The sequence below is a fragment of the Electrona antarctica genome, assembly GCF_951216825.1.
Source record: "Electrona antarctica genome assembly, chromosome: 6".
NCBI lineage: Eukaryota > Metazoa > Chordata > Actinopteri > Myctophiformes > Myctophidae > Electrona > Electrona antarctica.
The window spans coordinates 44,086,864-44,100,188 of NC_136811.1; the positions used below are offsets into that span (position 1 = coordinate 44,086,864).

Genomic DNA, 13,325 nt, shown 5'->3' on the forward strand with positions numbered 1-13,325 from the left:
AACCTGTCAGCCCTTTGACGAGACACTTGGTCCTCACTGGCCACGGTCATGTCAGCACTGACCATCACTGGCCACGGTCATGTCAGCACTGACGATCAAAAAGGTGTTCAGTGTGAGAAAGAGGAAGGATAGGGTTATGCCATATTTCTATTACAACATACAACCGCGTCCTACGTATAAACTATAGGCTTTAAGCAGACAGGGCACATTAAATGACTAGTTATCGAGTAGGAAGAGAAAGGGGATGAAAGGCTGGGGCTGTAAGCTGTTGTGATAGCGGGAGGAAGGGGGAGAGAGAAGCGAGTTGTGAGAGAGCAGAAAGTAGAGAACAGGCGGAGCAGGACATTAAAATGATTGTGTCTGTCTGGCTAATGGTTCTTTATGGCTCCCTCATGTCCTCAGATGGGAAGGATGACTGGCAGAGAGTATGACCACTAGTAACTGTACATCACCTCCGCTTGCCCCCTTCATCTCACAGTGAGACTGCCCGCTACGGTGAACCTACCACTAAAAACACCATAAAACCGACAGACTAAACACCCATTCATCATTACAGCGCATACATGGGCCGCATCGCACAGAACAGTCTTAGCCGTCCCACTCAAGTGACTCAATACGCACATTAAAACTTCATCAAGTATTACCAATACAAAAAGCCTGACCACTGAAACCTAAACCACCATTTGTAATGTCCAGAAATAAGGCAATCATGGGTGAAAATGGTTTTAGGTCTTTCTTTTTTTATTGAATCAGTGAAAAAGTACTCTGCTTCTTGGGGGACAAGTAGGAAAAAAAAAAGATGTAGCAGAGATGATGCATGGAGAACCGGGACAAAAAGAAAGATCTTTATCCGTCTTCTATGTACTTCTAAAATCCAGATTCTTGACCTGCCCAGTTTGGAGTCTGAAACATAAAGATAAAGAAAAGATCAACATTTGAGGAGTTAGTTTTGATCACCAAGAATGATCGATACAAACACTTTGTTAGTAATTGTGAGAAGAAAAAAATGTAAAAGAAACAAGATACATGTGCAAGCATTTAACGTGACGTGTTCCTTCTTGTAGATGTCTAACTTCATGTGTGCGTGCGTGTGTTCTATTGTTACACAAGGGGTGGTTGTGAGAGTTGACAGGGACCCTCAGCAGCCTACCCAGATGGCAGGCAGTAAATGCACTCTATATGTAAGTGATTTGTAGCCCCGAGGACAGCAGGATGTAATGGTGCTGTGAGTTGTTTGCAGCCTCTTTTGTCTAATTACAAAAACTCCTTAATGAAGGGGGGGGTGGTCTATGCTTTTTACAGGACAGGGTTATAGCAGCTCTCCCGCTTCAGATATTCAAACAATAAGGAGGGTAATTGCGCACATCAAACGATACCCTTTCTAGAGCTGCGCAGTTTAAAAGTGAACATTTAATGTGCACGTTGTAATTCCACGGCCTTGGCCCTTGCGTGTGTAGACTGAAGGACAGTGCTGTGGGGGGCTAATGCATCAATCCGCTTTTACTGACATGCCTCTCTTTACCAACTTCAAGGAGCTGAGGGCAGGTTGGGAGGGCTAGGTCAGAGGATGTGTGATTATGACATTCTGGGTAGTTGTAGTAGTTTCAACGGCCTAACATGCCACTCATCCGCGCAAGGTCAACATCAAAACACACGCACTGGGATGACAGCATCTACAGCCAAACATCTGCGGGAGCTCCTAAGTGCAGGGAACTCCAGGGCTTTGAGTAATGTTCACCAAGAGCCAGTTTGAGTGTGAGTCCACCTTATTTACGTTGCAGAGCTGAGTCACAGAGCTTGGGCCTCGTTTTACGGCTGCATTGGAATCTACCTTGTCATTAGGCCTTTGAAGGGCAATGGAAGGATGAAAGCGTTAGCTCTGTTAAACTTGCTCTTACTGGTTTATTTCGTGTAAAGAGAGCTTTTGTTGATGGTTGTTCATCAACATTCTTGGGCCCAGCTCTCCCGAGCTGATCATTTGAGAGGCTTTGAACTGCTCTGTGCTCATGTCCCCCTTCCAGCCATGTGATCAGTCAAGGAAGGGTTGGTGGCCTCTGGCTAAGGGACGAGGGTTCACCTATGGGTTTGTGCAGGTGCGTCATGCTCACCTCGTTCCTGCTGTTGTGGGCCTGCTTCTTCTCAATGTTCATGGCCAACATTTGGCTGCGGAAGGAGAGGCTCTTGGTCTTCTCAATCACCTGCTGGTACGGCGACACAGCGTTGTTCCCCATAACCACATGACCCTATAGGAACACAGGAGGGTGGTAACAGACACACGGTCAGGACAAATAAGCCCATCACATTTGGTCTTGCAAGACACACCCACAAACAAAAAGCCATGAACACCGACCTAGTAGTGGAATAGGTCGCATTCACATCATCTAGATAATTCTATGTCATTCCAGCGGAGTTGGGGTATGATTTGCTGATTACAGAGAGCCTGTGCTGTGATGCTTATTCGAAAACATGCAAGGCCAAAGAGGTGGGTCACAACGTCCTCACAATATACCCTTCAATTTAAATCAGGACATACATAAAGGTACATTTTAGTCATATTCCCACAACGGTCACACCTAACAGTATGTAGAAGAAACGGCCCCCAGTTTGAAGAAAGAAGGGGGGGTGGGGGTGTCTGTTGGGGAATCTTTGATCAATCAATCAAGTCCTGGACTGATTGATTGAGGAGGCAGACAGGGGGCGTCTTACCAGCTTGGAGTCAATCTTGGCATCTAGCCTGGCGTTGCGGATAAGGTTGACGATCCATCTCTCAGCCTCCTCGGGCGTCATGTTCAACTTGTCTGCCAGCATGCTGTGGAAAGGAGGCAGACACACGGTCAGGTAGGAAGACACGAAAACGGTAGTGGGGTATAGCTACTGTAGGCGCAAGGCGGTGTCAGGGCAGATTCCCATGAACATGCAATATGGGTATCTGCTTACTGTTGAGGAAGCTGGATAGACAACACATTCTCAGGAGCTGTTTCTGTACCAAGTTTAGAGTATAACGGGATTGGGTTAAACTTAAAGAATGCATTGCCTGGCTAAGAAATGGGCCTATGTGAGCTTGCAAAGATCCTATGCAGTAAACTACATTTAAATGAACATGATTTTAATGTGGCTTAATGTATTAACTCCATAACTTTATGCTACACATCAACATGATGGATGTTGTGCATTACGTGGTGTAGCCAATTAAGTGACAACATTAATAGCAGCTGCTATTAAAGCGACAGTGTTAATGAGTGAGCGACAGTGGCTGTACTTAGGGCAGCAAGCCGGGTTTATAATGGAGAGAAACAAAGACTGCCGAAGCAGAAAATCTACGTTTGATATGGGTCATATCTACGACCCATAACAAACATGTCCATGACCCAAATTTTGGGAAACACTTGATTTAGAGACTCCTGAAGCCAACTCAATTAGAGGCAGTGGAACCCCCCCCCCCCCCCCCCCTCTGTTTCTCTCCTTCCTCTTTGATCCCTCCCTCGCTCCTGGACATACCGCGTCTCTCCACCTGGTCCCTACAGCTACAGCAGCCGTGTGTGACACAGCAGCCCCAGGACCAGCTACTGTCCCTCAAAATGAAAGCCAGGTTGCAGACCGTGCCGCTGTTTGATACAGCGGGACGTGGATGTGTCACAACAGAGGAAGGGAGGTGGGGGAGGGGGTGTGCTGGTCGTTCCTCTTTGATCCAAAGAGTGCAGCTGGCCTCCCTTGTGGCTTTCGAAATAACTAGACCCCCTTGATACCGCCATCTAGACCCCCTCCCCACGTTTCCTGCCCCCCCCCCCCCCCCATTTCATATAAGGGGCCTATAAATATCCCTGCCCCCTCTGCCCGCCACACTGCCCACAATTACTACAAGACACCTCACACACACACACACACCCACACACCCACACACACACACACGCACACACACACACACGTTTGAACAAACCTTATTAACACACATGCTTGGAAAATAGGTTACTAATTTGAGTGCAAGCGGCCTGAGTGTACTTACTGTGTGTGTGTGTGTGTGTGTGTGTGTGTGTGTGCGCAAAATAACAGGGGTTATGAGGTCTGTATAAAAACAATTTACCCCACTAATTATCACTTCCTGGTCCATTAATCACATTTTGCGAGCCTCATTCAGCGGAACAGACCAGTGAGTAAGCTAGAACCTGGCCAGACCAAACCACTTCTCACGCTATGGGTCCACACAGACGCATCCCACAACCGCTAATGCCAGCAGGACGATTTGAACTGTCGCTCCATGACCGGGACTTCTTTAACCCATTTGGGCCCGACCTCGAAATTTAAAAAAAATCTTCTAAATCCTCCAGTTTTCTGAAATAAATATTTTCACGTTTTTTCAAAAATAGCAGACCTACAAGCTCGTAGCGCGCCACTCGGTGGCGCGCTATGAGCTTGTAGATCTGCTATTTTTCAATGTTTAAAACACCAAATGGGGTTCCCGCCCAAAATGGGTTAAGACCTACTTCCTTGTAAATGCCCCCTTGAAAGTAATCTCATTTACGATAATGTTTGCCTTACCTCAAGGCTCGAACAGAAGAAAAAGGAAAATCATCCAAACCCACACTAGGTTTCTTTTTTTTTTCCTTTTTCAAATTGTAGCAAAAACCACATACAGGAGGGGGCTGCAATGACATCAGTGTCTGGAAGGGTCGTTAAGACATCAACAACAAATAAATAGCATTACCTCAGCATAATAGACGAAATGGAGTGTGGTCTCCCAATGACAGTGCATGATCTATCAGCACTTTCACCACAGAAAAGAGGATGGAGGAGGTGGACAGCAGGACAGAAAAACACCAGTCAGGCACTGATTCATGTGAACCTCAACAGTCCAGAGGAGTAACAGAAGCATGGAGGGAGGCTGATCAACCTGTCACTCAGAGAGACGTGATTCGACCCGCTAAGCTTTGCCGGACGGACGATTATGCTTAGGCTCAGCAAAACCTGTGGAAAATGATGTTTGGCAAAGAAATCGCTCTTATGGATCATTATTTGGGAGTTGGGACCTAGCAAGTGTGGAAAGTGTTGGCTGTCAAGTGACGTGAGTTGGGATCGTGATGGCTAACACATGTCTGCCATCACAAAGTGACACCGTTAACACCAGAGAGGCCAACGCATGGGCCTCCTGTCAGAATGAGGCAGCGCTATGCCTGATGGCGCTATGCCTGATGGCTGCCCATGCATAGCAAATGGCTCATTGAGGGATAATCACAGTGCATATTCACAGCCAAAGCCAATTTGTTAAAGGTAATCTGAGGATAGCTGAACAGAACACAATAATCTGTCATGACCTTGCTCGCCAGTAGAAAACCGGTGAAAAACTGTAAGGAAAACAGCAAATCCCTAAAACGATTGTCAAGTCTAGCCTACTTCTGAGTTCTGACGCATTCACACTTATTACTGAGGATTCAAATAATAAAAGCCAAATACAAAGAAGTGTTGTTTTGGCTTATCCCATGCAGTGATTAAGTGATTGCTGCACAGGGGTGTTGGGTATTTTGTTTGGCAGTTTAGTAAAGTGGGGGCACATGTCAGTCCAAGCCCCAAGTGAGATATGAACATCAAAACAAACACAATCGAGTTCAAGCGTCAAAGAGTTCATCAAACCCTTAACCCCCTGAACGTAATCTATCCTCCATAGTGCATAGAACCCCCAAAAATCACTGTGTTCTGGCCTGCAGCAGCCAAAGATCTCTAATCTAATTTATAAAAGGAAAATCAGGTCATGCTTTCCTCATAGGAAGGGCATTTGTGTTTCAGAGAGGGGCAGCCTTTATCTTGCTGTCTTTCTGAGGTAGGTCCTTCTCAACAAGGCTTACATAGACCCTGGAGAGAGGGGCAGCCTTTATCTTGCTGTCTTTCTGAGGTAGGTCCTTCTCAACAAGGCTTACATAGACCCTGGAGAGCAAATAAGAGCAAGTTTCAGGGGCAGAGAGGGGTAGCAATGTGAGGAGATGTGAGAGGGGAAGAGTGAGTGCCGGACTTACACAACCCAAACTATTGACATCCTTTGGCCCTTAAACCAAGCAGACAGCTTCCATGACTGGTTTTGTTTTACACAACCATGCCCCTGTTCCTTGGGGGAGAGGGGATCACTTTCATTTCGACCCCTTACTCACTCTGGCTCCTGAGCTTTCGACTTCAGGCTACAGGACTCCTCTGTGTCTCAATACCAACCTCACACTAAGGTAGAAGGGTCAGACATAGGGGTATAAATGGGTTAGAGAGGAGGAGGAGGAGGAGGAGGGAAGGGGTCCTTCTTAAAAAGTAGCCCCCTTCTTAACATGGCTGGGCTAAAATGAATGCATTGTTAAACACTACCATATGATAGCATTTGGAGATTCCAAGCCATTTGGAGCAGCCCTGCTTTCGGCTTGGGGTAAAATTGATTTTTCGGGAAAACCGAAATGACCGTGTGGTCTTTCTAATGACTCAATTGTGAGGTGGAAAGATCCTCCATTTTAGGTCCAAATACACAACACTGGGTAGACCCGTTCAACTGCCAGTGAACAAAAATACAATGCAGCAATGGGAAAAGACTGTCCACTCACACCATGTCCAGCGAAGCAAGGGCTAAAACAATCATCTCTGGCACTTACTTAAAACGTCAAAGAACAAGTGTGCCATTTGAGGTCGACGAAGGGCCTTGCAAGCAACAAATCAATGTTAGAAGGGATTTATCCCAGTAAATCACACAATAAAAACAAAATTAAAGAGGAAATGCACACACTGGGACATTCAAAAAGTCTAGACAAAAGGATGTGTGTGCGCAATTATGAGTGCAGGCTTGAATCGCAGGGTCACATTTTCATTGCCTACAGTAAGTTTTACATAAGCCTAGTTACTGCATAAAATAACTAAATTACGCCAAATTCTGGTCTACTTCTGTGTCCCGTGCCATGGGCAAAGAGCGAGCAAATATCTGTGAAAGTATCACGGCCAGCAGGCCGTAAAAATGGCCTCATTAAAAACAGGCATCAAATTCATTCGGGTCCATGCTTGGGTGCAAAGGGCTTCTGGGCTAGAGGACTAATGACTTGGAATTTGGGCGTTTGTCAGAAATAGACACACGCTGTCATAACACCGAAAATAAACAGGGAAATCCCTGGCGCTGCCCACAACGTATCCTCCTGCTGCAGAAACCTCAACAAACAAACCTGAAAATACTGGAAAAAGGTGAAAAGTATAAAAATCACCGTTCAACTTCCTATTTCGATGTTACCACTAACCTTTGTGGTCTTTAACAAGTAAATGGATCCAATTGCAGTAAGACTGCCAAAAAGAGCCAGGACTCCTAATCAATTCCAGACAATCTGCAACTGGAGATTTCGACAGAGTGCGATCATGTTCCATGGTTCAACCTTGACTACAGACCTCCACAGCTCTATATAACAGTCAATGCAATCATTTTCGTGTCAAGAGAAGTAATTCATTCCCTTCTTTCCACTGAGCATCATATGTTCAGGGTAGCATATTTTGAAATGCAAGCCTGCCTTCAGTGTTTGAACATAGTAACATACCAAATAATTATGCCTGAGGGGCAACAAATGTGAACATGGCTTTCTCAACGCATAGGGCCATTATACGCATAGTAGGGCTACAACAGTGAGGTAATCATTATTAAACAAGACACCTACTTATGTACGAGTTAACATGATATCAGAGATCTAAGGCATGGCATAGGAAAATCCAGGCATGCAAACACAGAGGCTAATAGTCTGGAAGGGTGGATGCTCTGAAAACACATCTTTGTATTTTGTCATTTTCGAAAATTTATGTAAAGAGGCAGCCCAATCATATAATCTCTCTTAATTGCATGCAATTACTATAATCTCCATTTCCCCCTCTAATGCTCACTATAATTAGCATTGACTAAATTTCTTGGTTTTGGTGGACATCCAAGGTTAATTTATTTTTCATGTCACAACACTGTATTTTGAACTGGGGTCAGTAGATCCCCTCAGAACCCCCTGACCCAATACAACCCAGAGGAAAAGGGCTTGAAAAAGGCACAGTGGTTGGGAACGTCTGAAGCCATCTCCAAACTCTGACCTCTTCCTGGGAGAAACCTGTCTCTGGTTTGGGCTCACCCAGGTGGTCTTTAATGTCTAGTGAGCAGAATGGCCGCTGGAGACCTGGTAGCACTTAAACTTCCAAATGCCTAATCTCTAAGTGTGTGATCAGCATGCGTGTGTGCATGCATGTATGGCATGTGTGTGTGTGTGTGCGTGCTCACGCGTGCGTATGAGCGTTGTGTGTGTGTGTGTGTGTATGCGCGCGCGCGTGCGTGTGTGTGTGTGTAACTGTGCGTGTCTTTTCGTCTAGGGAGGATAGGGCAATAAACACATATCTGTTTGGGACATTCCACTAAATCACAAGACTGTTGTACTTCTTGCACTAAACAAGCCTAGCGATAGCACATAGCAGAGTGCACCTCCTCATGGTCTCGAGGGGTTCTGTTGGATTATGCTGAAGAGTAACAAAACGAATACGGTATTCCACCTTCCAGCAATACTAACAGTGAGATGTGAGATTTCACTCTGTAATCAGTGTTGCCAGATTGTGTGAGAGAAATAAGCAACCAGGTCCATGAAAACAAGCCCTAAAGAAGCCTGACTGGGCTATTTGAAAATAGCCGATCGAAAAGCTCACAGCGCGTCGCAATGCAACACGTTGTGAGCTTGTAGATCTGCTATTTTCAAAGCAATCACGGAAGAAAAGTGACAAAATGTGGAATATTCTTTGAAACATTTCAATAACACAAATCTTGTATGGGGGTTCCTGGCACAAAATATGTTTAGATGTAGGGTCCATAGTTGGACAAATACATTAATCTGGAGGTCCTTGACATGAAAATGTGTGAGAATCACTGGTTTAAAACAACATTATGAAACAAGCCCAAAATAAGCAACTACACTTTAGTGGCAACACTGTCTGTAATTTGATCAAGTGACCAACCTGTTGCTGATACACTGATGTATTCTGCAGAACGTCTCAAAGATGAAGAGCCGGGCGTTCTCAATGAAGTCCTCCAGGCAAGCAACCAGAAAAAAGTCATTCACAAGAACCTAGGAGAGAGAGAATAGGTTAACGTTACTGTAAATATTATACTAAGAGTTATTTCAGTCAGTGTATAGGCTAGCTGAAACTAAGGTTTCTGGAAGGTCAAGACAGTGAAATGAGGACAGACTTCAGAGTTTTTCAGAGACTCGCTGAGGCCTTCTGACTGAACAGTCCCTGAGAACCATATACTGTAAGTGCAGCATTACAGGTTTCCTTCTTTTTCCTTTTTGGGGGATTCAAGTCTGATTCAATTGTGGGTAAAGTCAATTCACTGAAACCCAAGTCAAATTAAAACAGAGAACAGGGAAAACTAAATCACAGTTTTGAGATACGGGCACAGGGAATGGGTTAGGGAAGTCCATTTTGGCCACATTTAAGTTACAGCGCGGTTTGCTTTGGCACGAGTCTAAAAGGAGAAAGCCCCATCTGTTAAAAAAAAAGTACATCCCAGGCCACTCAGGGTGCTCCAAATCAACCACAAATCTTTGAATTCCACGGTCTCCACATGAAACAAGAATGCAAGAATGGAGCCAGCCACTGAACTGACCACAGTGGCTGTGACTTATCACCCTTCATCTCCTCCGGTGTTGCCGTGTCAACTCTACAGTGCAGGACCTCCAATTTACACACCATCATAGTCTCAAGGGCATTACGGTCACAATAAGACACATGAGCACCTCTACTCTGCATACACCCACAGATGAGACCTAGACTCTTCTGCAGTTCATGTATCACCTGTGGCCAGCTACAGAGAGAAATATGGCCTTGCTTGGACTTTTGACGTTAGCCAAAAGGAGCAATCAGACAATTCATCTAGATGGTGAATGCTCATGACCCAGCTGTGCCCCCAGAGGTACCATTGAATGAAATGCTCACATTCCACATGCTGTGCTCAAACTATCCTTTGAGTACCACTTCACATCACTAAACTCCATCTTCAAACACTTTTGTTTGCTTAAGCTTAGAAAGCTGCTATCTAACAAGTTCTGCTTGAATAAATCCCAACTACATGGCGCTATCAGGCAACGCACATTTCAGCTATGACAACGCTTATCTAAGGCTGATAAACTTTGAACAGCTAAGTGCTCTAATTACTGTCATCTGGGATTCAGACCACAAAGCTTAAACAAAGTCTGAAAAGGGGCTTCAAGAGGCCTTTTACGGACAATGTGAACTATAGGTAGGCTATACTTTTCGTTCTTGGACATGCAAGAATAAAACATCTGACAGTGATTCCAGATGGGAACTGAGAGGGTGGAAAAACAACACCAACATGAACACCCTAAACAAGACAATTCAAACCAAGATATACCCATGTTTAACCATTTCCCCACCATTTGCGTGAATCCACGCAGTGACGGATCAACCCCTCTCAAGGCCCTGGCGCTTCACAAAATCAAAAGGCCCTACAGATTCAGCCAATTAATTAATTAATTAATTAATTAACATGCATTTCGCCGTTTAGCGCATATCCACTACTGCCTGCGCTGCCCGCTGACAGCCTGACACACAAGACACAGCCGCACTGGGCACAGCCTTTCCAACTTCAGTCTCTGCTAAACTATTATGTAAGGACTAGGAGATTACTTTATGGTTATTAATACAGTCATTAACAATAAACATGCAGCAGCATGTTTTGTCTAAATTGTCTTTGTGGCCATGCTGTTGACCATGTTGTTACATGGTCCATATAACGTGTGTACCAACAGACAATGCCAATATGCTATATTAATATTAGAACGTTTTAAAGACGATTAATTATTGACGACAATGCAACCAAGTTGTGGTGGGTGCAACGTCACTGAAAACTTTCATAATAGCAAATTAGCAATTACATTAATTTACTCACGAGTGCTGAAATCGTGAAATGGAGGATGTAAGAACACACTTTTGTTGCATTAGAGCAGGGTAAATATGAAGTTTTGCGCCAAGGTCTTGTGTTTATATTCCTCTTACATAGGCTGTAGGCTATGTTATTGTCGCAACAACAACACACGTTGGTCGGTCTGAGAGAGGGGGCCTTCCTGAGCGAGGGGGCTTCTGACGGCGTCGCTTACTCGCTTCCCCTCTGTCGGAGGAGGAAGTGACGCGCAGCCGTCGGGAACCCCCCCAGGCCGACTGCCCCCCCCCTTGCTGCTAGTATCAGGCTGCTACAGAAACTGTCAGACGAGAAGACCAAAAACACTAGCGGGGGTTCCTGTGTTGCGTTATATTTTTCGACAGAAGCAACAGTTGTACCTATAGTCTCGTACCGGGCCCTGCAAGCTTCGGGCCCTGGCGCCTAAGCTCCACCTAGTTCCATTGTTAGTCCGGCTCTGAATCCACGTCATTTGGATTAATCTGGCCCAGTGCCATTGGCAGGGATTAACGTTAATTGGTATTTTATAGAGCTTTTGATTGATCGAGTCGAGATGCAACTCACATTAGCATTGGGTTGCTAGCTGATGGAGTGCGCCATCTTGAATTTCTCGTGCACCAGTGTCCACTCTGTTTCTTTCAATCGCTTTTATCTCCAATTCCTTGTCCGAGGTGGCATTTCTGGTCAAAACAATGGTTTATTCAACGGCCCATAGCCGGCGCTGTGATCGTCGCGGTAGTCCTTTCTGATCGTCGAGCGGGAGACCAGAAGTTGGCATCCAGGGAGTGTGTGCAAAATTTGGCATCGACCGTTAACGGTGCTGGAGATTAGCTGGTAACAGACGGACGGACGGACACACGCACACACACACGGACGGACTCACACACACGGACGGAATGCAAAACATACTCTCTCCCCACGCCTTCGGCCTGGTGGAGACAATAAACTTGGCTCCAACCATTGCAAAGTGTACAGTGAAGTGAAAACAAAACCCAAATCGGACTATTATGGCAATCAGTGAATAGGTGGTTGTTACTAACAGATTTCAAACGCCCATCACAACAAGAGCCCATTCCTATGGGGTATCCATTTACCTTCCAACCATCACTACACGTTCGAAAACATCCCTTTAAACCCTTCAGTGACGTGTCTTTTAATGAAATGTGTGTCGTGTCTGGGGAATTAAGAAAAAACATTACCGTTATCGCTTTTAAAACCATTAGGAAAATGGTTGCAGACCATCACAGGTAATGCATTGAAGCTGCAGTCAAACCCTTAGCGTAACCACCCACCTTGTTACAACTATGTGTGGACAAAACAAGTTTTGACGAGGGCTTTTCAATGTACTGTGTAAGCTCTGATAATGACAGGTACCTATTCGCAGCCAGGCCAGTGCTAAAAGCACCTGGAATAACTTGGGTTGACCTGCATGGTAGCAGGCGAAGACAGAGTCTTCCCCTGTTCTTTGTAAAAACATCCCTACGGAGAGAGGTCAGGACCGACCCAGAGAGTTCTGCAAAAGTGCGTGCAAGTGTTTAACAAGGTCGAAGATTGAGGTTGTGTGTCATGTCTGAGCTGAAATGGGATACACTTCTAATATTGTTGGAAGTACATGTCATCATTTGAAGATGGTCCCTGGAGGCAATTGCACAGGAAAAATCTCATTTTCTCAGAGGCCATGCTTGGAATTCTTTCTGTCCAAGTACACATTTTGTAAGGATATTATGAAGTAAAAACAAATCCACGCAAATTAGTTTGTTTATAGGCTTCTTATTTGTTAAATGGTGATTTGGAAAGGGGCAGACTCTTTGTATTAGCTTAAACATAGATTAGAACGAAACGGAACCTTCAGTAAACCACTGACATGATTTATAAACATTTACTACAGTGAAAGAGCCATTTGATCAGGCCAGATGTTTTTCATTGTGGACATTTATCGTCAAGAAGCAAAAGATGAAAAAGGGCCCAAACAACCCCAAGTTTAGTCCTTAGTACTCTTCAGTAGGTCCAAATTACCAAATCATTTGGGAAATCTAAATTACAGTCCATATGCAAAGAATGAACTGGGGGATCAGGTTTCAGTCAAACATAGAACACAGAACCAATTAGCACACCTGCTGTGCCTCTAAATCTGATTGCTAGCCAATGACTGGGCCTCCTGAACCCCCCCCCCCCCCACCCCCAAAAAAAGAAAACCCACCAGAGGGCCTAAATTACCCATCTCCTGGGCTTAGTCAATCAATAACACGTGATTTGCCATACATGAATGAATACCTCTGTTTCTCTCATGATTATAGTGTAACTCAAAATGATAAAATTAACATATATTTTAAATATTTCAAAATGAGTTAAGAGCAAGCATTGGCCTAAGAGGTTAACACATTCC

The 13,325-nt window shown here is 44.8% G+C and overlaps 1 protein-coding gene across 1 annotated transcript in view; it reads right to left on the bottom strand.

The window, feature by feature from the left end:
• Positions 1–723: 723 nt before the first annotated feature.
• Positions 724–13,325, bottom strand: part of eif3ea (eukaryotic translation initiation factor 3, subunit E, a) — a 53,493-nt gene continuing 40,891 nt past the window's right edge. The window contains exons 10-13 of the mRNA XM_079503363.1: positions 8,977–9,086; positions 2,707–2,809; positions 2,109–2,243; positions 724–903 (exon numbers count right to left, since the gene is read on the bottom strand). Coding sequence (XP_079359489.1) covers positions 868–903; positions 2,109–2,243; positions 2,707–2,809; positions 8,977–9,086 — 384 coding nt within the window. The 3' untranslated portion in view covers positions 724–867. The remainder of the gene's footprint in view (positions 904–2,108; positions 2,244–2,706; positions 2,810–8,976; positions 9,087–13,325) is intronic.